Source organism: Spea bombifrons, chromosome 3 (assembly GCF_027358695.1).
Source record: "Spea bombifrons isolate aSpeBom1 chromosome 3, aSpeBom1.2.pri, whole genome shotgun sequence".
Taxonomy (NCBI): domain Eukaryota; kingdom Metazoa; phylum Chordata; class Amphibia; order Anura; family Pelobatidae; genus Spea; species Spea bombifrons.
The window spans coordinates 51202336-51229773 of NC_071089.1; the positions used below are offsets into that span (position 1 = coordinate 51202336).

Here is a 27438-nt window from a genome sequence, read left to right on the forward strand (position 1 = left end):
TTCACACTTCTATATTTATTTAAGTAAAATATATAAACCAAAAAATCCCAAGTACATTTTCATAAAGAAACAAAATCCATATACCATGTTTTAGACGTATAATTCTTCCTCTAAGCACGGTTTTGCTGTATTGTATGTGAGGGCACAATTTTCTCAATAAAAATCCTTATTTGTAAAAGATTTTTTTGTGATAGTTCAATGGCTTCATTCCACCTGTTCTTGTCCACGCTAGTGCATGTTGACAAATTTTCTGTGTACTGTAGTATTGACTTAGCATACCTGCAGTCAGTACGAAAGTATAAGAATAGTATTTAAAACATAAAGGATATTAAAATATTATGTTAAATACATGTGTATTTCTTAAGACATCTCCCCAAAGAATGAAGCATTATATTAGAATATTGCTATTGCAGGTAACTGTTAAAAAAGATGTAAGGACCAGCATGTGTCGCTCTCTCCTTAAATGGTGTCTGTTGCGCTGACCAAGATAGCTGCTGTTGCTAGATGTCTCCATCCCACAAATGGAGCCAAAACTAGGACATAGGTCTTGGAATAGGTCATATGACTCAGCCTTCTATTTAAGGAGACACTCCAGTGATCATATGCACTTTAGAGTGGTCAGTTTTGCAAATACACGGGTGAATTCTGCAGAATCCTCCCATATGCATTTGCCCCCTCAATGATGTTTTTACACTCACCGCCAGAAAAATAAAAAAGCTGTCTCTGAGAAAGCCAGTGCCAATCAGCAGCAAGAACAGTTGGACCATGGGAGAGGGGGGCTGCCGCAGTTGGACTCCTTAAGTGCTTTATTTTTTCATTGTTTTGGAAGAATGTATATTTGTCTCTTAAAGACCAAGGCTATTTGACGCTACAGGACTAGAGTATTTCTAGTGTATTTGCTATTTTTTCCTTTTTCTTACTTTGTTAATATATATATATATTATATAATATATATATATATTATATTATATATATATAGATCTATATATATATATATATATAGAGAGAGAGAGAGAGAGAGAGAGAGAGCTATATATATATATATATTATTATCTGGGAGGCAAGTAGAGCTTTTTTTTTACAAAATAATAGATTTTTTAAAAAATAATTTAAAAATGGGTATATAAATGGTAATACAAATGGGAAAAAAATAAGAAAAATATATTTGTTAACGTGTTGATTTGGACTGTTTTATCTAATAATGAACTTCAGGCTTCTTTCTGATATTTTTCTCATCTTCTATTATGACTAATTATGACTTTTTTGTTTGTTTGTTTTTTAACTGGATCCTACCTCAGTCTCTCCTTGGCAGCATTATTGTTTTTTGTATAATATACAGTCGTCTACTTATGGTGTATACTACAAAACTACTGGTGCATTCTCTAGCAGCCGTCAGGTGATTGTGTTTAAAACACATTGGGGATATGAATAAAAGTGCTGCAATTGCAAAACTGCAATTTATAAAGCTGTTTGTGAAAGATTTGTTTGTGACACATGGGCAAAATTTAGGTCTGTGGGTGAAAAGGTGCAGTTACACCATTGCAAGCTGAAGGAAAATACCGTGCTTCAGGAAACTTGGAAATGCAGCTGCTGTGGCCTCTTCCCAAGTGGACTCTTCATAAGTGGGCAATTAAGAGTTACACTGGACTATCCAGACATTCATCCCTGGTCTTCATGCTTTCATCCAACTACTCCTCTGGCAATCACTAATGTCTGCCATATCTCCTTCTCTTACAGATATGACCATAACATATTTGATCTGAACCCCTCATCTCCTGCTGTTACCCCTGTTTTCCACATTATCCTACATGTCTCCATACCCTATAAATTCCTAGGCCTTGGAAACAGGCTTGCTTGGAAATGCAGCTGCTGTGGCCTTACCCCCAGTGGACTCTTCATTAGTGGGCAGTTAAGAGTTATACTGGAGTTAAACTGGAGGGAAACCATATACCGATACCACTCCAGAAAGCAGGATTACACCCGCGCTGTACCCTGCCTGTGGAATTCCTTTCCATCAGACTTTCTGCCTCATACGCAACTTTCAAAGCCTCTCTGAATACCCACCTGTTCAGGGAAGTATACAAAATTCCTTCCCATTACTCCCAACCATCATAATAAAGCCGTCTGAACAATCAACACCTTCAACACATCATCGGAACCAGATCAACTCATCTCCATCTAAGCCGTCCTCTCCTATTGTCTCACTTCCCCCTCATCCACCGACTAGATTGTAAGCTCGCAAGAGCAGGGCCCTCTTCTCCTTTGCACCAGGTTTTGTTGTGGCAAAACAAATTGCAGTTAAACACTAATTGCAACAAACCCGACAACTGCAGTGCAGTACATGGTGCTTCCCTTTAACCCCTTGAAGACAATTGATGTGGTATGTCACAGGAATTCATCCTGTTGACGACAACTGATGTGCCTGACACGTCACGAGGATAAACAGGTTTTGTAAGCGATCAAAGATCGTTTTCTTCTCTCAAGCAGTGTATCGCCTTGATATCAAGACATACAGGAACACCGACTGCAGCAGGGGCCACAGAGCAACAAGGTGCACCATATTAAAGATGGTGCCGAATGGCTGCTTTAAAAGAAGTAAGGAGGTGATCAACTCAAACGTTGTTGCTGAAATGCCTCAAAAACTCCCCCGGAGAACAGTTCAAATCATTTTATAACTTATTCTGGATTTTTTTGTTGTTATTCTGTCTCTCACTGTTCAAATAAATGAATAAAATTATAGACTGATCATGTCTTTTTCAGTGGGCAAACTTACAAAATCAGCAGGGGATCAAATATTTTTTTAATTCACTGTACATTTTCTTTTAACATACATTTAGGCATTACACCAATTCTGCATTTGCAACACTTCTATATAACCTCCAATCTATTAAGACAGAGCTTTCTACCAGACACATGTGTGCTGTGAAATGGGGGATTCGTATTATAATCAAGGAACCTCCAACTGTACAGTTGTATTCTAAAAATAAAATAAGTCTCACTGTCCACTCCTGGGGTTTAACCCCACACCTTACAATATATGTGGAGGGCAACAATATATACAGTTACACCCAAAAAAAAAATGTTAATCAAAAGATGGACCTACCGCAAATACTTGTTGTATTCCAGTGGTGTCTGCTCTGCGATCTTATATATATTGTGAAGATCCAAAACCATCAGAGTTACAATTAAACCCAGGACCAGGGACAAGGCTTTAATGCTAAGGCAAAAAGCAAATAAACCAAAAAATATATATTAAATTCCTTATTGGCATTGATGCCCTAATGTCACATAAGTGATTTTATACATAGATGTATTTACAATTAATAAACTAATGATACCTTAATTTTACATTTCACGTATAGACTGCAAGCAGATTCTTTGGCACTATTCATGCATTACAACAGTTGAAACTTTGCAAATGTAAACGCGCAGCAGTTAAAATTGCAGCAAATTAAATAAATAAAGTGTTCACAGTGGGGATCATAAAAATAGTGATTTAAATTTCCATGTTGCCCTCCTTCATTTTAAAAGTATCCACAGATGCTCAACACTAAGCAAAGGCATTTCATAAAGTCTCATTTTTAGGGATATAAAGGACATTGATTTGAGGTTGCTGTTGATGTCACCACAAAGGTTAGCGATGGCTGTGTTTTTGTTACATTTGTAATGAGGCTCAATGTAAGTGGCATATGACTTTATAAGCATACAAGTTCACTTTGTTCTGTAGTATAATGAATTGCAATGTTTCAAGAGCATCTAGGTCTCTGCTTCAGGATTATTATACATTTGAAGCAGAAATTGCCAGTACATACAGATACAAAGATTGTGAATTGAGATTACATGTTTGTGGAGAAGTTAAAGGGAAATGTATGCTTTATTAAGTGTGTTACTGTGATATGTAGCATTTGGCGTGAGTAGTATCTTTTGGTGTTGTAGATCACCACAGACTACGTGTGGATAGTATGACAAAAATGATTTAGCATGATTTAGGCCTGAATTAATGGCGTCACATTTTACGATGAGTGTGTATTCCCTACCTTCCTTTCTCTCTACGTCCTGAGATATTGTGTCTATTTTGTCATAAAGTGTGTCTGTCATACATTTTTTGGTCTATATAAATTCATCGGCTCTTTTAGGATCTGGCCTGTTTCATCTACGTATCCACCAGTAGTGGGAGAGCAAACACATATTATGGGATATACCATATTGGATGACTTGCATGAGAAGACTATATGTATGATTGGTACCATGTCTGTGGTGTATATGTGTGTAAAGTTTTCACACCTTTTTTGGGAGATGGGGGGAGTTTGATTCATTGTTGGTCAGTTGCGTAATGCATTGTAATACATCATACTTAACACATTAATTAGGAGCAGGGGTATGCTCAAATGAAGTGCATCTTCTATGGGAAGGGTGGGAAATAATAGACTTGCATTGATCCTAGGTCCCTACCTATTTTGTGGATTTCCTATGGACTACTACTTCATATTTATTTAGACTCTCGACTCTTTAGTCCATTCCATCAGCTCAAAAGACCTCTGAAGTCCCAAAATCTTATGTGACTCATATTATTTTCTATGTTGGAACCTTTTGATCTATAAACTGTTTTCACTGAGCAACTAGCAATGTCTCTTTGCAGACAGCGATCCAATAGGCAATATTCGGTCACTGCTTCTGTGCATAGATGCATTTAGGGTGGGTACTGCTCAAGGCCACAGACAGGGTGATGCCCCCAGATCCCCCCCCTCTATGGTTGCTGTCCTCTATGAGTGTTCTACTTCAGAAGGATGCATGGCCCTGGTTATAAGGTACTAGGTAGAGTGTTCCAACTGGACACTGATCTCCACAGTACAAATGGGCCAGTTGAGGACATCAGGGATCTCCCTTGTAAGCAGCACTTCCAACAGTCACATACCAGGGAGTCTGAGTATGGAACAGGGTGGCCTGCCCTTGATTTTGCAGAAGATGAGCTACTGCCAATGCAGACTTTCAGCACTGGGTCTAGTTAGTCTTTGTCAATACATTCTACTGCTCATTCAATGAGATGAAATTGTTCACATTACATTGTGCCTCCAGCTGTTCAGCTATCAGGTACAGAAAATTGGATGAAACACAGCACTTGCATATGGAGAATAACTGGCTAGTTCAGAGGGGCAAGGCACAATTTGAAAATTTGCAGGTTGATAGCTCGAAACATAAATATTAGTAAATATTCACATACACTAACCTACTTAGCATTCGGAGATAATTCTGTCTTTGACGAGATCGCAATGTCTTGTCAAGCCACTGTTTATATCTGGCCTCCGATATGGAAAGAACATTATCTGACACAAGGATGCACTGCTTAACCACTTTCCTTAGAACACCAACTGCTTCAAGTACCCGTCGATGGCAATACAAGTTGTGAATGTGTATACTGCACAGTGTACAGATATTATTAAACCACCTGTTAAAACAAGCTTTTATTCAATATAAATTAATTACATATATATTAAATATTATTTATATTTACATAAAAACTAATTATATTTGTTATGTTAGTATGATTATTGCATTTGTCACAATGATTATCCAAGGTATTATTAGGTAAGTCATATTTTTATAGGTTCATTGAAGGTAAACAATATTTTTAAAAACATTCAAACTAAACTTTAAGACACAAATACAATTAAAATTATTGTCTTGAAGAAAAAAGCCAAATATCTTTTTTTTTTAAGCAAAACACATGATGAGTATCTCATTCATGTGAGAAGACTAGTATTATGTACACTATGGATGTCTTACTTTGAATCACTGTAAATAAATACCATGGAAAGCGTTACACCATAACATTTTATATTAGTAATAATTATTATTGCATAATACTTCTCTGTCAGAAGCCAACTGTTAATGTCATCAATGTGAAAACGGTCATCTTTCTGGAGCTGAAGTAGAGATAGAATATATGTGATTTCATGAATGAATGTCACCCCTAGTTCTGACATCTCTCCACACCTTAAATTAAAAAGGGAGATAGAAAAAAATGATAGTTTATATCTTTTAGTGTTGCACAGCTGGCATTTCTATTCAATCTCCTGTCTTTAATTTTTCTCCCTCTGCTTAACCTAGCCCTATACACGTTGCCTATGAATAACTATAATCAACTTGACAAAAGGGAAGCAACTTACATTCAGAGCTGATAATAGGATTTGTAGGGGCAAGAGAGTGATCATTTGTGGCTCTCTGTTTAAGTATTAAAGTTTTTATGTTTGTCTCTTCTCTGTGTGATCTCCCACATCAGGATCATGTAGGAGGGTTTCATTTAAGCTCTTTGGTCCATGCACCAATTGCATGTGATTTTAGTTTACTAAATGAAAATTTTCTGGAGATCTCCCTGCCCGTGACCAGCAGTCCCTCTTATAGTCAGAGCCCACACTTCTACACTCAACTCGATATGGCAGAATTATAAGCAGCAGCCTGAGAATTGACAACCAAATTATCATACCTGGGCACATGTAGAACTAGCTACATAGTGGCTAGTCCCAGTCAGACTTTATAAAGGTAAGAAGTGGATGGGGTGTCGGCAGGAGTTGGCAGAATCATGGTCTAGAAGTGGCCATGATCAAACACCGCTCCCCACCATAGAGCATGGAGACACTAACAGGGAACCCCATGGAAGCATCATTTTGCTGAAAATAATACACTAGGTTAAACCCATTAGGTTGCTTACTTTCCCCACTATATACAAAAAATATGTCCTTGCCCTGAAAGGGTTGATAATCATTTGTTTCCCTTAGCCCTTTATGAAGCAGATTACAGCATGACTACTAGCCCTCCTGCACTCCACTGAGTGAAAGGAGAATTAACAGGCTGACAGACAGCTTAACAAATAAAAGGAAATTCTCAGCTTTTAGGATAAGTAAATTCATTTATTGAAACTACCTATGAGGTTACACAAAATCCTTGGTCCTTGCTGCAAGCTGTTTTTGTTTTGGATCAGTATGGTTGTGTCTTGAAACATATCACGAAATTACATCTTATACACTTATACTATGTAAACACATTCAGTATTAGTATTTATTAATTTATATAGTGTTGTGTTGTATACCTTGTGTATGCTTGATAATACAATATTACCGATGTTATCAACATAAATAGAAAAATAAGAAGTTACATAATTCAGCGATAACTATAATATAACCTTGTGAGATTTCTTGATAAAACGGAAAAGGTTTATACGATTTTGCCAAAATGTCCCAAACTGCAAAATTAAATAATATACTAGAATAGATATTAAATCCTTCTGTAATCCTACATTTTTTCCCTGCTGCCAACACAAAAAATCTCAAACATAAGCCTTTAACAATCCCAATATATAGAATATGGCATGACAGTGGATCTATACATATGAAAAAGCTGCTGTAACAAATATATATAAAAAAAAACAGAAAATGGTCACTTACCCAGTGACTTGCTGAAAATAACTAAGAGAAGGTATAGGCCAGTTTCGAAGACTTTCACAACACTGCAACAACTATGAACAAAAATTCTTGATTTTTTTTCCAAACTTACTAAATTAAACAATTGAGTGTCAGACTTTATATATTTAAGAAGCCATAATAAGCTTGCATATATCAGTAATTAAAATTTTTATTATAAAGGATCAGCTCAAACAGTGGTTAAGGAAACTTTGAAAAAGTGAGTGGAACACACAGCCCAAAAGCTGGTACGTAATACTGCAGTGTTGCTGTTTTAAGGCAACCCAGACCTCTCAGACCACATCTTGCAGTACATTGTGCAAGGAAAAGAGTCATATAAATTCTACAGTAAATTCTTTGCAAATAATCTGTAATTTTGTTTTTTGTGGAATACTATGTTGTTGTATGCAACTGCGTGGTAGAAAGTGTGTACTTCGTAGAAAAGTAAATTGTGGCACCTCAAAGAGCTATGCAAACCAGCTTGTGCAAGCCCAAACCCCAGTCTTACCTTGTTGACCCAAGTGCAAACCAGACTTACCCACAACTGTGTAGAAACAAGTCTATTATGTTTGTTTTGCCCTGATTGTTGACTTTAATATGCATATTTACACTAATAATTTTATTTTTCTCAATATGGACTAGCATTGTGTCTCGCATTATTGATACAAGCAGTTTAACCATTGTGGATTCTTGTTGTGTTTGCAATGCTTTTTTGAATATTGGGATCATATTAGCATTTCTCCAGTCCTGTGGCCCTACGCATTTTACTGCATACAATCTAAACATGCATATTGTATTCTTATGTTAGTTAGAACATTAAGACTTCTGTCTCATTTGCCCACTCCACCTGCCTTATGATAGCTATATCAAAAATGCCAATGAATACAACTCACACACACGCAGCATCACCAAATCTTTACTACAAGAGTTTATTATTACACTTTAATAATATTTCCAAATACCTGGTTTTGAAGAAGAGCTATTGGATGAAATCTTGACATATAGCACTCTGTAGCAGCGATGAGTGGTTGCAATGTGGAAGTATCCTGCTTTAAGGAACAAAAACAAAATTCTCAAATCACTAAATGAGCATAACTGGGATCATGTTTATGCTAGGAGAAGTAAAACATAAAATAAGAAACAAAACTGATCAATAACAATATAAGAAAATAATACTGAAATATACAGAATCACTACCATGCAATAAAAAATACATAGGACAGAAAGCCTAAGAACCCCTAATACTTTAGCTGGTGCCCTCAAGAAATTTACTAAATCTTTTTACAGGAATGCTGTCCTCAAGGTCTCTTCCTCTCAACATGGAGCTGAAAGGATGGAGCTTAGCTGTGGGAGATGGTTCTAAACACGACAATGCACAACTCTTCATAATGCATAGTGTCAAGGTGTTGAAAAATGTAACTCCCGGCATAGTGAATATACCCTATCATACCCCCAAGTGTCCGTCTTAAGGAGGGGCAGTTCCTTTCTTGGCCCACATCATTATGTACTTATTTTCTCCCTTGATGTACGAGTATGATAAGTATGAGTGTTTTACCGTTTCAAAAGACCTACACGTGACAGTGTTGTTTTAAAGCAGCTGCAGTGTTTGTGTTTAGCTGTCATTTTCTTTTCTCTCATTTAGTGTACCCACACAATTTTATTTTTTTCAGGACAAGAAGGGCTTTCTATAGATACTATTATTTGATCATATAATCTAATTTAACCCCTTAACTACAAAGCCTGTACATGTACGGGCTTGCAGTGCAACGTGATAATGACAAAGCCCGTACATGTACCGGGTGCTGTTAAACAGCTGCATCGCCGCATTTTCGCAGCGATCTGCGGCTTTACAGTGTCCACGGAAGCATCACAAGTGAGGCTGACCATGGATCCGGGGAGGAAAGCCCTCCCCACAAGAAAAATGGCCCGGCTGAACAGCTTAGGAAGCAATCGGAGTCGCTTCCTAAGCATAAACGGTGTTGCTGACAACCCCCCTACCCCGATAGCCTTGTGATTGCTCCGAAGACCAACCACAAGTGCCATCATGTAAATGACGTTACCGCCATTCAGAAGCGTTAACAATAGAAAACTGAATGAGTTCACAGGGGGTCTATCCATACCCTCTTGAGAACTCTCATGCTCCTCCTGCAGGTTGAATGCAGGTATTATCCTTGGACCATTGGGTTTTTTTTTTTGCTTAGTCATTATGTCTTGGTGAGATGAAGTATTACTATGAGTAGCTTCCTCTTACAGGGTAAGAGACTGCAGTTAGTGCTTGTTTTTCTTGCATATGAACACATCCCTTAATAACAATGAAGTGAATGAATGCAATCCTGAGTAATAAGTTAGCTTTATACAAACACCAATTTATGATCAAGTTCTATGACAGAAGCAATTAATGCCATCTTTACATTTTGGAACAAAACTATTAATAAACATAAATAAAATGTAACACCACAAGGCATGGCATACAACACCCTATTTGTAATATAACTGGTTAGTCTGACATTATTAGCTTTTATTTATATAGCAGGGCTTCATACAATACATATGACAAGACTAGAATTGACAGACTAAGACAAACTGATACATTAGGTGGAGAGAGCCCTGATGTATTTTTGGGAGCTTAGACTTCAAAAATGATTTGCTCTTACCTGGGTGAGGACATGTTCTGTTTCTAAGTGTTTTGATAAGAGTACAACTGTGAAACACAATAACTGATTGGCAACTTCTCTTGGAAATTTGTTCAGCTGTATTTCTCCATGGCTTAGATGATCTCTGACCCGAGGTCCTTCCTGATGATTCAAGAAGTCCCAAAGAAACTCCTGTTAACATAAACATAATATAACTAAACAGTGATTATATATATAAAAACAAAAACAAACTTTTTTTTATTGTGCCTTTAATTTCTTGTTTAGTAGGTGAAACCACCAGAAGTATGTGTCAGTATGTTTGTTTTACTACAGAATATCTGGTGCCTTATGAAATGTCAATCTAATATACTTTCTAAGGCCACCTTATAGGGAGCAGATCCTATGATAATGGGCTGCAGTGGCAATACTGTACATTGGAGGCATGTGGATGCCTCTTGGTGGCTGCATAGTTTATCTGTTAGCAAGTCTTGTAGGTGGTGCTCCAACTACTTAAGGTGATGTGGGAGAGAGGCCCAACCAGTGGCCATAGTGTGCTGTGTCATTTCTCCCATATGTCTCTCGATCTACCATGTTCAGGCTGACCATCACTTGATGACCATCAGGCTGACCATCACCTCTACATAGTAGCAACCTTAAATTCCTCTGTTGCACAAGCTCACTGGCCAAGCTCACTAGCCAGGGTGACCCTGACCAGGTCTGAATTTTTATTATAAAATAGCTCAATTTGTCTGTTGTCATCCTCCTCCCTTCCTACACATGTAAAACAAATGTCATGTGCCGTGAGGCCAAGCTTGCACTTTCTTTGCACGTAAGCAAGTGTTCACCCAATGGTTGCTCCCAACCATTCACTGACATTGATATCTAACCCCAGTGATTTAGCTACTAGAACAAACATTCACAGGCAGGTGCTGGTAGTTATTTTAAAATGGTACCTTCCCATTGTTATCTGGGTTCAGATCTGTTCTACCATAACAACATTAGTTATTCTCATTTTGCACTAATAATTTACACTGGCAAATTTTTTGAAAGATTCTGAACTGAAGCTGGCAGAATGCTTGGTTGAAATAGAATCTAGCCATTTACATGCACTGGCCCTAATACTTCACTCACTAGTTTTGCGCATCTACAATAGAAACAAAAACAAATCACCATTGTTGGTTCCCCTAGAATCTGTGGGACTTGATTGTCAAATTCATTCTCCACTTGTTTTGCCAATATCTGGAAAGAGATTTTGAAATGGTATACAACATATTACAGATCGTATACACCTTATGTAAGGCAGTTATTATAAAGAAAAGGGAAACATTAATGTGGACATGTCAGCACAAAACCTTTCATAATTAAAACACATATTACATTTCCCTTACACTTTACATTTTAAAGTAGGGGGTGCCACATTCAGGATCCAGAGAACTGCATCTCTTCCTACTGTTCCTACAATCCGTCCCTCTACACAGCTACTCCCAGATATTGGATACCCAGATGTTGGATACCCATGGCTCAGAGTCCCCAGTTATAGAGCGGGCTCACTAACTCGTATCTCTAAATGTTTTATTTAATCCCATAACAGCCAACAATCCCGGCCCTCATTCTCATATAGACATCCTGCACCTTGATTGGTACTCATCATTTAAGACAGTATTACTATTTGTCACAGTAGCTCAGGCATATTCTATAAAGTTAACACTGTGATCAAATATTTTCACCACAGACTTGGAGCAATAACTGACGCAGTAATGCCAATATCATATTGAACATCACAGAATTACCCCATGACTGGTAATTCCCCCTTAGACAGGCCCTTATTTCCACCCTGGCAAACTGCATCTTCACTCTCCATCTTCATACAGTAACCCATTTAGTTTCCTCTCTCCACCACACCACATCATCCTGAGCAGAACAGTACACCCACATTGGACCTTCACTTTTAGCCCTGCCCCATATTTCTGACAATATATACAGTGCCCTCCACTAATATTGGCACCCTTGGCAAATATGAGCAAAGAATGCAGTGAAAAATTATTATTATATATTATATTTATCTTTTATTTATATAACACCAACAACTTACGCAGCGCTCCTTACAATACATATTAAATTATTTTATTTTTTATTTAAAAAATACTCTGCTCTTATGGATATTAAACAATTGCAAACACAACACAAGTTTATAAAAAATGTAAAATATTTGTGTGGGACAATTATTGGCCTTTTAGTCAACGCTTTGTGCTAACTTCCTTTGCCAAGATAACAGCTCTCAGTCTTCTCCTATAATGTCTGATGATGTTGGAGAACACATGAGGTACTTTTCCATATGGCTACCTCTCTGTGTGCACCAAACCCACCTCTGGTGCTTATTGCAAAAAAGCCCCTTTGGTTTCATCGGAGCATAGAACCCCGTCCCATTTGAAGTTCCCGTAGTGCCTGGCAAACTCAAGATGGTTTTGTTTGTTTTTGGATGAGAGTAAAGGCTTTTTTTCTTGAACCACTTTCAGACAACTTCCTGACCCAAAGATGCAACTAACTTCTGCAATTCTGCAGCTGTGATCCTTGGAGATTGTTTGGCCTCTCAAGCCATCCTCTTCGCAGTGCGTTGAGACAATATAGACACACGTCTATATTGGCCTATGTGTTACGTAGTATTTATATCCCTTTGAAACCCGGCACCCAAGTCTATTTAATAGTAATGTAACACCATTGATTCAGCTCCATACCTAGCTATATAGCCATGTTAATATTAGATAGGGCATTCCGAAATGCGAGAGTGAGACTGAATCCTCAGCAATTATAGGATTAGCACTGTGTATCTTCTGGGTGTGTGTTTATGCCTTATTTCATTGTGTATTGGTCATATCAGCTGCACCCCAAAATCTGTAGTTATATTATTGTTAGGCGAACGCTTTAATTTTTGTATTTTTCAAGGCTATTATGGCAAATGCTTCCAAAATCAAATATGAGAATGCTTACCTCATCAAAAGTGGTGTACAAATGTGCAGACTATAGGGAAAGAAACAAAAATAAACATAAACATGACTTACTACTATAAAAAGAGAAAATTTATTTGATTCGCTTTATAAAAAAAGATAGATATTAACCAATGATTTAAAGGTAAACTACAATTTTGTTTATTGTTAGTATCAGATATATTTTCGAAAATATTGTGTTGTTTTCTTATCTGACCCTAACACCCTATCATAGTGCCTGAGGTAAAGAATGGAATGGCCCATTGTTAGTCATTCAACCAGATGAACGTATATGGAGAAATTGTCTTCATTATTATTACCATAAAGAATAAGTTCAGTATGGTGTTTGAGCAGGGAAAGTCACCCTCTGTAGCCCTGTCGATCACACATGTGATCCTCAGTGATCAGTCACAGGGGTGTCAACAGGAATCCTATTAGAGCCCTTGAGGAGTGTCTGTTAAATGCTTTCTGCATTATCTGCTTTGACACCACAGGAAGGGAATCCTTTCAGCGTGACTATTAAATTGAACTGATGCTGGTTTTTCTGACAGGCCGTCATCAGGCAGGCCTCTCCAAACTATTTGCACAGCAGCAATTGTAATCCAATGATATAACGGGAGCATCATTGTTCATCTAGTGATGTTTTTTTGGAGGACATACCTGGTATGTTGTTCCTTAAAGGGTTAAAACACATGCCAAAAAGTTCATTCTCATCAATAACAGGTTACATCTGTGGATATTAATAGGGTAACTACACAATATTGATGATGCAGCTGGAAAAGGGTCTGCAAGCAGAAGCCAGATTATAAAGATGTGGCCACTGGATATTATTATTACTGTAGCTACAGTATCACATGTTCTGCAACAGGAATCTATCCTGCAACAGGAAATCTGTAACCTGGTCCAGCAACATGAGCTGCACACCAAAAGAAAAGGCCCTGTCTACTTGTCACGCATTGCGTGACTCACCTGACCGCTGGTGGAGCTCCCGCCCCATGACGGGGACGGGCCGACCGCCATGTACCACCAGGAAGAGGGCCGCCCCCCCCCCACACACACAGCCGCTCTCAGTCTCCACAGGTGTTCATGTGAACCGAATTTCTGCCTGGACCTGTTGAGAACTGCAACTGGGTTCCTACCTGAGATTGTGACAATACTAAAGGAAAAGGCCATGAATATGCAGGACCAAAGTTATTGTGCTCCACAGCCTTTGGAAGTAACCAATTTTACAGTGCTACAGAATTTGATGGCACTGTATAAAACAATAAATAATAATACAGGAGGACGTTGACCTTTATGTTTCCGCCACTGCAGGCCAGCAGAAATTATTATGTGCCATTCTCCATCCTTGGGTTACTCACAGATATGGAAAATAAAAATGTAGTTATACCCACTTTCTGTAAAAAGTTTGTGTTTTCTTTGTATCTATACACATTAAGCCTGAGTGAAACATGAGTGCTATCAACATGTGTTTCTGATCATGTGACATCACTGTCAGTTTTTTTTCTGTAATGCAAGTATGTTAGTTGAATGATCCAATAAGATTAGGAACACAGAGCCTACAGCACCCACGCTTTCAGTTTGTTTATTTGTACTCAAGAGGTTGCCTTTGTATACAGCTATGTAACACTATGTTCACTACTCGTATTAAATTGAGCTGATAAATATGGCAAAGCTAATGATGTACTGCATCATTCTGGGTTATTGCATCATTTACCACAAGGCCATATGATAAGGATTCATTGTGTCTAGTAGAATGTGCTAATAGAAATATAACATGTATGGAACACATGAATATGTCCCATGCGAACACTATAAAGTTAACAATATATGAAAGCTGTTTTTAAGTGAAAGTAGCAAAAAACTATAGTGGGAGTTCCCATTTATTGAAGATGTTGGGTAAATTAAGTGAGATTTGTAATATTCACTTACCTCAGCAGTGAGCATTCTGTATGGGCACTTATTAGCTATGGTAAAGATCAGACGCAGGCCAGTTTCAAGTTGAGGAAGTAATAATATAATACAATCAGCATACCTAAAAAAAAAATAAAAAATTAAACTGTTACAGCTCTACTACTATGTAACATCAACAATTACCTTACATCATGTGAAACAACCAAAATGCAATAGTGAAATACAGAAGAATACATTAAATAAAACAGCAAAGCCAGAGTTGGCTCCACAAAACACACAAAAGCTGGGAAACACACTTTGAGCCACACACTCAAATTTGCTTTGCTGATGACATCAGACATGACATCACGAATGGCATTATCAATGACAATCACAGTAGAAAAAGACAAAAGGAAATAAGTAAAAAAAAAAATAGCTAGTATTTAAATGTATTATTATAAATATGATTTTCAACATTAGTCATAGTAAATACAATTAATTGCGACACGTTTTCTTTTACGTTGTTCACTATTATTTCTTAATTAAGTGCACGAAATAGGACAAGAAGTGGTAACACTATTAGTCTTTCTCCTGCAAACTGTCCCAGCTACTCATCTTTTTTTTAATCTTGCGAGTTCATCTTGGATGGGGCACCTTGCTGGTGTGTTATTGCACAACATATAGTTGCTAACATTGAATTTTATCAAATACTTTGCACGCATTTTACTACCCGACGGTCACACACTTAGCATTAGACTGGCCACATGAGCTGTGATGAAGATGTATCAAAATGCTACCAGGCACCCCATTTTACAAACTATATTGATTTTAGTGTATACATAACAAGATACAATCTTGTAACATATTCACAGATCATCTCAACTAAGTGTTCATTAAAATATGAACATGTTAGACGTGACATATGGTTGTTTGGCGTTATATATATATATATATATATATATATATATATATAATGTATCCTGTAAGCTTATTCATATAGTATTTGAAGTAGATAACATATAATACAGGTGGTTGAGTGAAGGAATATCACTTTAGACATCATCTGGGTAATTAGGTAATTAATACATTACTCAAGATTGAAAGCCTTTGCTTGTCATGAGAATACAAAATAGCTTTAAGGTCACAGAAATTTGGATTTTTTAAAATTTTCATTCGTCTACATTGAGTTTCTTTTCTTCAGCTAACGGTCTGTAATTCATCTCACCATATTGCAGCTTACCTTCTCTGTCTGAAAGCTGAAATAGCTTCTATCCAGAAAGGTTTCATGTGTTGAAGTACAAATTTTGATTTCTCAATCAATTTTTCAGCCACAGAAAGCTCTTCATCATAAAGATCTGTAAACAAACAAGACAACATAGTGATGTGTCAGCCTAATTGTATGGACAAGGGTGGCTAGATGTCAAGATGACTTGATTTATACTTCTACAAGTTCTACTTACATTTGTGAGACAGGCCTTCAGGGCATCTACACGTGTGCCTTCATGTGCCACCAACCCAGCGGCGTTCGGGGGCCGCCATAGGGCTATACCCCCAGCCACTGCCGCCACCTCCTCCTTCGTGGTTGGCATACAGGTACAATAATGGAGCTGTGTTTAAATGAGGCCCATGGAGGCTGTGCTGAGCCGACACAGCCTTTATCAAGTAAAAAGGCCAGTCGGGGAGATCAAAGATACCTGGACCTGCGGCCCTAGCATATGTAACTGAACCCATTGAACCCATGGACATTTAAATAGTAGATAAAAGAACAGGCTTCCAGTATAAGTGTTATAGGTTAGCACACTGTGGGAACTAAAACCTGCAGGGGATAGACATAATGCTATGCCGAACATAAGACAAGACCAAATAAGGTCTTATATAGCCCCTAAATAAGGTCCCTGCCCCTAAAAAATAACAAAGGACAGATAATTATTCCTACTCTTTCAGCCCCTGCGCTGATTGACCAACAGTTTGCACAGTGCTATATATACACACAATTTTGCTCACATCATTATTTTCAACATAACATGACTATGGAAAGCTACTGTAGAAATTTACCTGGGAATATGCACATTTTCTCTAGATTGTGGAACACAAAGTATGGTCGATGTTCTAGTGACAACTTATTTTCATGGAAGTATGTTTCAATTATCTGTCCAAGTCCAACTGTTAGCAATAAAAGTATGGAACAATATCTGGGAGGAAAAAAAACTATAATGCTACGGGGAATGGAAGGAAAATGGGAACTAAATAATTATTTAACTGTGACATTGTTCTTAACTCTTTGCAACAGGGGTCTTTTCACTACAGAGGGAGTTGAGAGGCGAGTTGTGTTTCAGCTCCTTGATTTCACTATTAAGTGCACTATGATTTCACTATTAAGGTGCATTAAGTTTCTGCCGCAAGAGACGCTTTGCTGGCCCTGTATATTGCATTGTTAAATTAATGAGATTTGTTCACCCTTTGACTTATACATTGTACAGGGTCAGGATAGCCTTTCTTGCTGAAGAAACTTGTAAGCCTTGATAATCAATAGTGAATGAGAGAGTTAAAATGCCAACTTTCCTGACAACTCTCCCTTTAGTGAATGAACCCCATGCAGAAGCTTAGAAAACAAGGTCGGCATGTTGGCAATTCACCAATTGGCAGCGCATACCACAGAACAGCAGTTGACATTTTCTTGATAGAGAAGCTCATATCAAACATGTAAAATGCATGACAAAAACTTGTGTAACTTGGTGGCAGAAACAGAGCTAGAAGCAACTAGAAAGAAATGGAGCTAGAAGGTTGACTGTCCCTTTTTCAGGTTCTGAAGTTTTAACATCGGATGCACAGAGTTCATCAGCATCTTCCTATTCCTCAAAAAAACACTATGACCTCCATTTTACCGAACCACGTTCGTCTACAATAGCTACATTTTCAAATGACGAAGCAGGGCCTTGTCTAAAAAAACTGACAGAACCCAATGTCCAAACCCCAATGTCAGACGAAAGAAGAGAACACAACAAGGAGGCTTGTATGATCTGAGAAGAAGAAACAGGGATGTCTCCTAAAAGGACCTAACTGTTCCCGGTAGGGATGAAATCATGCAACACTCTAATCATGTCACTTATACTAGTGTGGTGGTAAATAATATATTGAGGACAATGGGGTACTTGTTAGGAATTTTGAAGATAATTGTAATATAACTACTTCTGAAACATTAGATATGGAATGGAATAGTTCCTGTGAATTAGTCGCTTCTAGGTATATTTTAAAAAAACAAACTCATTTTTACCCAATTCAATCCAGAAAAGAGAGTGTTAAATTATTTCAAAACATTGTAGAACATGAACTTTTGCTTTTGGAGGAGAAGAATAAAATAAAAATAGGAACTACAATAACGTTAACTTTACCTTAAAAAACCTTCAAGACAATCAAAATATTGTAATAATGCAGATAAGGTAGGATGTGTTGTAGTTTTCGATGGAGAATACTATTATACGGAAGCATTACGTCAGCTTAATGATACTGATACATATACTGGATTGAACAATAATCCTACAAAAGAATTCAGTCATTTTCTTAAAGTTTTTTTGAATTGTGCCCTCTCGAAAGGCATTATAATAGAGAAGGAGATAGAACATATTTTTGTGCAACATCCTATTGTTCCTGTTTTAATCTCCTCTCCATAAAAACCTTACGCAACCTCCATGCCGCCAAATTGGGGCAGACATAGGCTCTCTTGGTGAACTTACATGCAAAAATATAATTGCTTTCTACTCCATTACAAAGAAGTTCATTTAAATGTTGCCTTAACTAATGATGTGCCAGTTAAAAAATGGACAAAGGCTGGTGTTAGAATTAGAGCATGGAAGGAGTTAAAATTCCACCATTTGAAAAAACCTTGTAGTAGATTTGTACGACGGACATATACCCTAGTGAAAAGGAGAGGAGCATACTAAATATAATAGACAATAAGGTAAATTGTTACTAGGGTTCTTGATTTATTAGCTACAGTTGCTTTTTTTAATGAGACTCACTTGTGTGGAATCTCATGTGGAGATGCAAATCCATGCCACAGGATGTTACGGAGATTGAGACTTTCTGGGGAGCCAAGAAATATTCTGAGAATATTCATCTGTTTTGGGAAAAAACGTTCAAAATAATCGTTCAAAATAATTAGAAAGAAAAAAGTCTTAACTAAATGACAAACTAATCATTACTGTTAAAAGACACCAAGAAGTTTTCATCTGTTACAATAATTCATTTGTTTTTCTACAGTAAAATTACAGTTATTAATATTTATTTTAATGCATGCATGTATTGATATCACAAATGTAAAAATGTATTTTATCTAAAATGCTCTACATAATATACACTAAATGGACTAAATATATAGACATTCATTTGTGTTTGGTCCCCTTTACAGCTATAACAGCTTCCACTCTTCTGGGAAGGCTTTCCACAAGATTTTGGAGTATTTCTGTGGGAATTTTCACCCATTCATCAAACAAAGCATCAGGCACTGATGTTGGACGAGAAAGCCTGGCTCGCAATGTCTGTGCCTGTTCAAAGGTGTTTATTGGGGTTGAGGTCAGGGCTCTGTGCGTGCCAGTAAAGTTCTTCCACATCAAATTCATCCACCCATGTCTTTATGGACCTTGCTTTGTGCACTGGGGCACAGTCATGCTGGAATAGAAAAGGGCCTTTCCCAAACTGGTCTCACAGTTGTAACCATTGCATTGTCTAAAATGTCTTGGTATGCTGAAGCATTCAGATTTTCCTTCACTGGAAGTAAGAGGCCTAGCCCAACCCCCCAAAAACAGCCCATATCATTATACCTCCTCCACCAAACTTTACAGTTGGCACAATGCTATCAGACAAGTAAGGTTCTCCTGGCATCTGCCAAACCCACTCTGTATGTTTCCTCTACACAATCAATCTATTTGACTGGCTATTATACTATGTTTCTTATTGATTTTATGGGACTATGGACCTGAATAAAAACAAAGATTTTCACTTGACCATTGTTTCAGTCTTGTACTCTCGAGGTGCTTTACACCACTCATTCCGATGCTTGTCATTGTACTTGGTGATGTGACGTTTGCATGCAGCTACTCATGGAAATTCATTCTCAGTGGAATTTATGAGCTACTTAGCTATGGAATCCGCAGAGCGTTGTTTTTTTATTCCGTGTGTTTGTTCCTCTACCTACCATGTACACCTACACCACACATCACCCAAATGCTGATCTTATGGCCCTGTATTTAGGAATCTGGGACAATGTGAATTATGAATACAAAAACTCAAGTTTTCCTCACCTATGTGCAAATGGATTGTATGTAAAGATATTCTTCCATAGAACTTTCATGTTTTCGCAAAATTAATCACTTAACTCACCACAGGTTCACTGAAGACTTTGACTAACTCTGATGATGCAAGTAGGTCCCTCAGCAAGAATGGACAGTTTTTCCCAACTGTTAAATACACCTACAATGATATAATATAGCAGATGAAAGGTGTGTTATTTTCAGACAAAAACATACATATATATATATATACATACACACAAAAAATGTAAAAAGTATATTTATACCATAATACAACACTTTATACAAATACCACTACATACATTCAGAGTCTCTCTTATCAGAGAAAGATATATTGCAATTGTGTATGTTGTGATACACGCAATGCTCCATTCATAATGGAAGTGCTGCTTGATGGCGGAATCGAGCAAGAGTTCTGGCACTAGGTTGGTTAACGGTAGTTCACACCGCTACTTTGTTCATGACATTTCTTGCAGGTTAAAGAATTCTAAAAAATTGTGCATGCATTAGATAAAATGCACACACAAATGAAATGCTTACATAATTGTATGGGATGTGGCACTCTGGAAAAAAATATAAATATACTGTAAATATAAAAATAAAAATGTACTGTATATGTTTTATTTGATTGGACTTTTTCTTCTACCAAACCGCTTTGCTGGGGATGTCTTTTACGGAACACCGTTGTTGATGGAATACGAAAGCATTTGACTAGATGTCAAACGAAAATCTTGCGAAACATCATAATCATACGATAATGTGATGGAAGCGGAAGAATAACGGGAAAACACCGCGCACATTTAAAAGATGAAGACTGCAGACCCACATCACGCCTGGTCGAAGCCTTGAACGGGTGAAATGTGTTGCGTAGATTTTTTATTTGGTTCGTTAACATTGTTTTATTGGATATCTTTCATGTCTGATGCTGATGGGGATATACAGAAGACTACTAATGGATATGCAAGATGTTATTTTCTTCAATAAAATTTTGGATGCCGATTTTTCTGCTAATGGTGCTTCTCTTCTTTCTTCTTCTGAGTTGAGTGGCTATTATATACAAACTGAGCAATGTATTCAAAATTGGAGCAAGCATTGCTTTTCCTTTGTGGTGTGCAACCACAATTGCAGGGGGGGTTCATTGTGTTTAGTTGTACTGCACTATTATTTTTGTATTTGTTTTTATTTTCTTAAGAGATTTCTTTTTTTAAGAATTGGAAAACATTGAGTATACCACTATATCAGGTTCTGTTTGCTGTTATATTTTTTAGATTGCACTTGAAAGCACGTTATCACCATTTTGAGTATAAACTGTTCGTGTGCCTACCTTGCCCTATTTGTTGTGTTGTTGTGCAGTGAAGTGAGTGTGTCATGTCGTGTGAGCTGCAGATTACAAAGAATATGCAAAAACCTATACATGTCGGGTATTTCTGTAATCGGGAGATGCAGATGAATACATTCTGGTGGGTTTCTCTGTAGTTGCACGTAATATATGCAAACAGTCCTAAGAAACATGGAAAGGTTGGTGAAAAATCAACAATATTAAAGTTACGGCCAGAGATTGATGACCAAATGGTTGCATGATAAGTGCCCAAATGATCCTAGTGAAATACCCTGAAATTCTCTCCAAAAATATATACTTTTTAAATAGTGGGCCGCTAAGCAGTCCCAAATCAGGCTTAACGTAATACAATTTGAAAATTTCAAGTTTGGCATCTGGACACCAGCGGAACCCATCCAACTTGAAGGAGCTGGAGCATTTGTGCCTTGAAGAATGGGCAAAAAGTCCAGTGGCTATATGTGCCAAGCTGATAGAGACATACCCCAAGAGACTTGCAGCTCTACAAAGTATTGACTGGTTGGTGAATAGTCACGCACGCTCAAGTTTTCTGTTTTTTTTTCCTGTTTGTTTCACAATAAAAAATATTTTGCATCTAGAAAGTGGTAGGCATGTTGTGTAAATCAAGCCCCTTACAAATCCATTTTAATTCCAGGTTGTATTACAATAAAATAGGAAAAATGCCAAGGGGGTGAATACTTTTGCAAGGCACTGTATCCTCAGAATCCTGAAAGCTTTCATTAAACACTATTCTCTGCTAGCGACTAAGAGCATTGCTTTTACTCAACTTTTTGTGATATCTAGCTTTATAAGAAAACTAATGCAAATAGGGTAAAAGAGAATACATGACTCACATCTCCTAACGACCTCTCCAAACACGATGACATTTTCATTATACTCATGGAAATCTTTGCATCATTCAAGCTCTTTATGGTGTCCAAAACACTGAGAAATAACTGAGAAACACATACATGAGACACATTGGTAATAAAAAAACAAACAAAAAAAAAAAGGTTGGAAAGTTAAAAGATTATTTTGCATTTACAAAAAAAAAAAATACATGAGTTGTGTAACTTTGCTTGGCATTTCTGTTTTTTTGAAACATAAAATTATATATTATGAAGATCTGCATGTCAACATTACATTAAGATAACTGCTTTTTCATACATTATATTCATTCTATTCCTAAGTTAACCATATTGTACCACATTTCTACACACCGCTTTATCCTCCCCTGTAGCAACCAAGAATAACTGCTGCTCTCGCCCACCATGATGCCATGATGTGACAGACTGAGACACAGAGATGGAAACTTGTGTGCACATTAGCACCCTCTGTTTGAACACACACTTGGTTATTCATAAAGCCTGAATCTAGTACAACCTCAAATGGGTTGGGTTATTAGTCATGACACCTAATGGTCTAGGGAAATAAAACAAGAAATTATTTAGACACTCTAATATCCACAAAAAATGATATTGTTGGAGGCTGGGCAACATACTCTACTCCATAAGTATAAGACATAGTTAAGAAATAATCAGTTTTGGTCTTTGTAGGATGAATGCTGGTATTTGCTCTGTTAGAACAGGTCTCTGTGTAGGAGCATATGGATGAATGTATCAGAGTAGAGGAGAGATGTTTATTTTGAAGGTGAAGGTAAAATATTAGATCAAGAGGTCATAATCTAAAAATAGTGAGATACAGTAAATACAGTGAGGACTTTAAACATGCATGGTACAGGCATAAAGCTAGCCCAATGGAAATGCTTCCTGAGACTGCGTGATGTGGATCTCATTAGAACCAGCATTGGAGGTGGCCGGCAGTGGGTATAGCTCACATGAGCTTTGGCAAGCACATGTGAGATTGTCTGAACCCCAGCATGCTTAGTTGCTGGGGGGTTCGTACAATCCTTCCATGCATTTGCAAGGGGACACTCAGCTATCTTCAAGTGTACATGATGGCAGGAGTGTACCTTTAACCATTTATCTTGTACATTGCAACCATTTTTGAAAAGTACTAATATTAAGTATTAGGACTCTTACCGTGGCATTGTTAGTCCACTGGAAGTACATTCCAAAAGCGTCCTCAAATTCAGCATCCGAGAGGGAGGTGATATGTTTGTGTACTGCTTCACAAACTGGTCCAAGCTGTCTCACACTTTGTGCATAATCTAAATCCTGACCTGAAAAAAAAAACACTGATTAAGATTATTCTCATTGAGCATGACTATATTTACATTTGGCTTATGAACATTATACACCTTCTTTCTTGGCGAAAATATTTGGTATGCTAGTACTCTGTGGGATGTAAATCACATTACAGGTCTGTGTTTAATCTTCACTGGTGGCGAAAGCAAAACAGGATTATGACAAAACATCTGTACTGACAAAATAATGTATTCTTGTGAAAAATATGACACTAGCAAAAACTATTTAGTTCCCCTTGAAAACTAAAAGCAGACAAACTGCAGTCATAGACCCTCATTACTACCACTAAGCTAAAAAAACTTTTCTATTGACTATGGCAGATCAATTTGAATGTACTGTGTGTAGTTCTTCTAGATTTTTGAAATTTAGAGATTAACATGAGAAAGATTACATGTATCAAAGGCATAAGAGTAACAAAACAGATTTCTATACATATGAAAAAAATGAAGTTCCGCATTTGGGGATTTAAAACTAACCTGAAAAAACAATGTTTTCACATAAGTTGCTCCAACATACTTTATTTTCCTCGTTTACAATTTTTCTAATATCAAAATGGTCTTGTATTTCAAATCCAAGCTTACAAACCATATTTTGTACAGTAGAAGAAAGGCATGTGGTTAAGAGAAAAGGTTCCAGCATCTGAAAAAAAAAATATTAATTAAATACATAAGAAACATGACAACATAAATATGTTTTTATTTTAAAAACAATATTATGATATCGTCTGGTATAGTATTGTTAAAAAAAAAATCCAAATTCTTAGTCTTTGGAAGGTAAAGCTCAAACAGCTATTTTCATTAACGAAAGAACCGATGTATAATATTTTTCATTTTTTAAGGAATATATGCCATTAAAAAAAAAAAAAAAAAAAAATAGGACATGCTTAACAAAAACCGACAGATAGTTCATATCCCCAGCTACATATCAGTCTGATCCCACCCAAAAGGGCAGTCCAGAACCGAAATGAGAGGCAAATTTCCTTTGCACAAGGGAACCAACAACCTCAGACGTACGTTTCGGCCTTCATTAGCCTTATCGGTGGGGTACAGTGGGTATCCCCCTCTCGACACAAGAGAGGAAGAAGGTCTATGTCTGGACTCCGTTTTAGACTTGAGGTGAACCCCAAGAGATCCCACTAAGGGGGATATGCCATACAAAATGAATATGAGATGCTCACCAAGAACAGAGAGCTGCTTCATAGCCTGCCCTATGGTGCATCTCAGTTTGGGAGCATCTCAAATTGTTAACTCCCTTGTGCCATTACAGAGGAAAAATCTTCATCTACATATCAGTCTGATCCCACAAAAACAACTGTACACTTAAAAAGAGCAAAACAACAAAAGATACTGAAATCTTTATCCATGCTGTTCAGTTCTCTGGCACCATGGTTAACAATAATAACGACCTCCAGACTCCTTAAAAATCCAAACCTGAATGTAATCATCAGTCCCCCCCCCAATAGGCCATAGGCATTGATTTCTCACATATTCACAGCTCAGTTAAGGCTGTATTGGGCTACCTATGCCCTAAATGAAGCCGCTCTCCCAAAAGAGGGAGAGCTACAGGTAGCCTGACCTGAGTTATATATATGGCGTACTTAGGTGGGATGGGGAGCCGTTTCCCCTATCAAGGGGACACAAATGCCCCTGAGACGGTCCAAAATTTTTGCAAAGGGCCAGTCCAACTCGGCCCGTGCAGGGTCCAAGTCAGATGGGCCCTTTGTAACAATTTGGGACAAGCCCAGGGAGGCAGGAATGCAGCAGGGTCACGTAAAGCAAGATGTGCGAGCTCCAGGAATAAGGGAGTAGCGAGAGTGTACAAGTATTTGTGTGTGAGCATGTATGTATGTATGTGTGTCAGCATGAATGTGTATGTGTAAGTGTGTGTGTGTGAGCATGGATGTCTGTGTAAGTGTGTATGAGTATGAATGTGTACAGATAAATTTGTGAGCATGGATGTGTGTGAGCATGGATGCGTGTAAGCATGGATGTGTATGTGTAAGTGTGTGGGAGCAGGGATGTGTGTGTGTGTAAAAGAAGGAAGTGTGTGAGAATAAATGTGTATGTATACATGTGTGTTGGCATGAGTATGTAAGTTTGTTCAAATGTGAGAGTGTCTGGAGATATGTGCCCTGGAGAGGGGAGAAGGGGGCCGTTGGGGGTGCCAAATATAGGATCCGTCCCAAATACTCTAGGTACGCCCCTGCCTGGAGCTCTCCCTTTTCTAGGGAATGACCTTGTGAAGGGGTCACATAGCTCGACCCAGACAGGCTTCAGTTGATGACAGGTAGGACTTACCAATCAGACCACATTATTGGGTTCTGAAACATCTCTCACTTATTGAAGTGTTTATGTGGCACACATCAGATGTTGGCTATTGTGGATCGATTGCAGATAAAGTTACCATCTGACGACTCTTCTACAGAGATCATGTTGGTACAAACAACACTGCTCAGTGGACGACTTTCTTCGAGGTCCTTTGCGTTATCATATGAGTTTTGGTGTGCATTCTTAACCAGTCTATAAACAGTTCTATCAGAATTCCATAGTTTCCCACAACTTAAATTTCCTAATGACATCTAAGACATTTAAAACATGTAAGGAAATTACAAGTTGGGGTTAACTTACACTGCTAGTAAGAGTGAGTTATCTTTATTTTCTAATTCTCACCAACTGCATAGAGGAGTCCATGGCTGCTGAGTGTAGGTACAACACCATAAGAGGTTTGAAGTGCCATTAACTCATTTAAAATAAAAGACACTAGAGGTTGAAGTAGAATGCACATGCCACGTATTCAGTTTTACCTGCAGCTAAACAGTAACTTTTTTGGCTTACAAAATGAACAAAGGTGCCCAAGCTTTCCTACACAACATATATATTTCATAACATAGGATTCTTCTTATATTCTGTTTATGTATGTTCCTGGCTTGGGGGGGGAATCACTATAGCATGTAGTCTTTGGCGGTTGTTTGGCATGGAGGTACACTGAAGACATATTAGAATCAAAAGGAATTCTAGATTGGTGGGTTTTGTGCCAGATTTATTTGACATGCCTGATACTTACCACTGCCTTCACTAGTGGTCACCTTTGGTTCGCTAGGGATGGATTCCCCACTTTCTTTTCTGTGAGATACACAGGTGTGCCAGTGCCAGGAAGTGGGTAGCAGCAAGCAACAACTTTGAAACGTTATACAAAGATGAAGACTGAACCTAAAGTCGATCAAGAAGACAGGGCTTGCAGAAATGGTATACAAACGATGAGGGTATCCAGAGATGAGAAATAGAATGCTAGGAAAACAAGAATAAGTTTCAGTAGACATGGATAAGAACAACCTTTTATATGTAATGCAATATCGCAGGTACCAGGACAACAATAATTTGTTGCCATTTGTCTAGTCTGACGATTGTGGGCATGTCATATTGGTGAATGCCACAAGTCGCTATATATAAATGTATCGCCATATAATTGAAAATGTTACGATCCTAGAGGTAAAATTCTTGTATTCTTGCTTCCTATATACACAGCAACGTCTTTTCGGGTCTGGGACTGAGATACAAGTATGAATTCTAGCTATAAAAGCTCTGCACGTAGTAATGTTACTGCATATGGTAATATCCAA

At 37.6% G+C, this 27438-nt stretch overlaps 1 protein-coding gene across 3 annotated transcripts; it reads right to left on the reverse strand.

The window, feature by feature from the left end:
• On the reverse strand, positions 1–26955 carry ERMARD (ER membrane associated RNA degradation). 3 transcript variants are annotated; one of them, XM_053460173.1, is made up of 18 exons: positions 26883–26955; positions 24296–24458; positions 23655–23794; positions 22467–22568; positions 20347–20436; positions 18987–19084; positions 17023–17159; positions 16208–16322; positions 15007–15109; positions 13079–13108; positions 11261–11329; positions 10112–10282; positions 8420–8503; positions 7443–7513; positions 5866–5994; positions 5228–5446; positions 3104–3217; positions 1–279 (listed from the first exon to the last, which is right to left on the reverse strand). In XM_053460173.1, exons 2-18 carry the CDS (start codon positions 24456–24458, stop codon positions 111–113), a joined length of 2004 nt encoding a protein of 667 aa, XP_053316148.1. In that variant the 5' UTR covers positions 26883–26955; the 3' UTR covers positions 1–110. The 3 variants fall into 3 exon arrangements, with proteins under 3 accessions (XP_053316148.1, XP_053316147.1, XP_053316149.1); XM_053460172.1 differs by having other exon boundaries at positions 8420–8506; XM_053460174.1 differs by lacking the exon at positions 13079–13108 and having other exon boundaries at positions 8420–8506.
• Between the last annotated feature and the right edge of the window lie 483 nt (positions 26956–27438).

Coding starts and splice junctions, on each gene's coding strand:
- ERMARD (XM_053460172.1), bottom strand. CDS start 24,458: ATGCTGGAACCTTTTCTCTTAACCACATGCCTTTCTTCTACTGTACAA. Junction 23,795..24,295: donor TGAAAACATTGTTTTTTCAG/GTTAGTTTTAAA, acceptor TTTTTTTTTCAG/GTCAGGATTTAGATTATGCA. Junction 20,437..22,466: donor TGGAGAGGTCGTTAGGAGAT/GTGAGTCATGTA, acceptor ATATCATTGTAG/GTGTATTTAACAGTTGGGAA.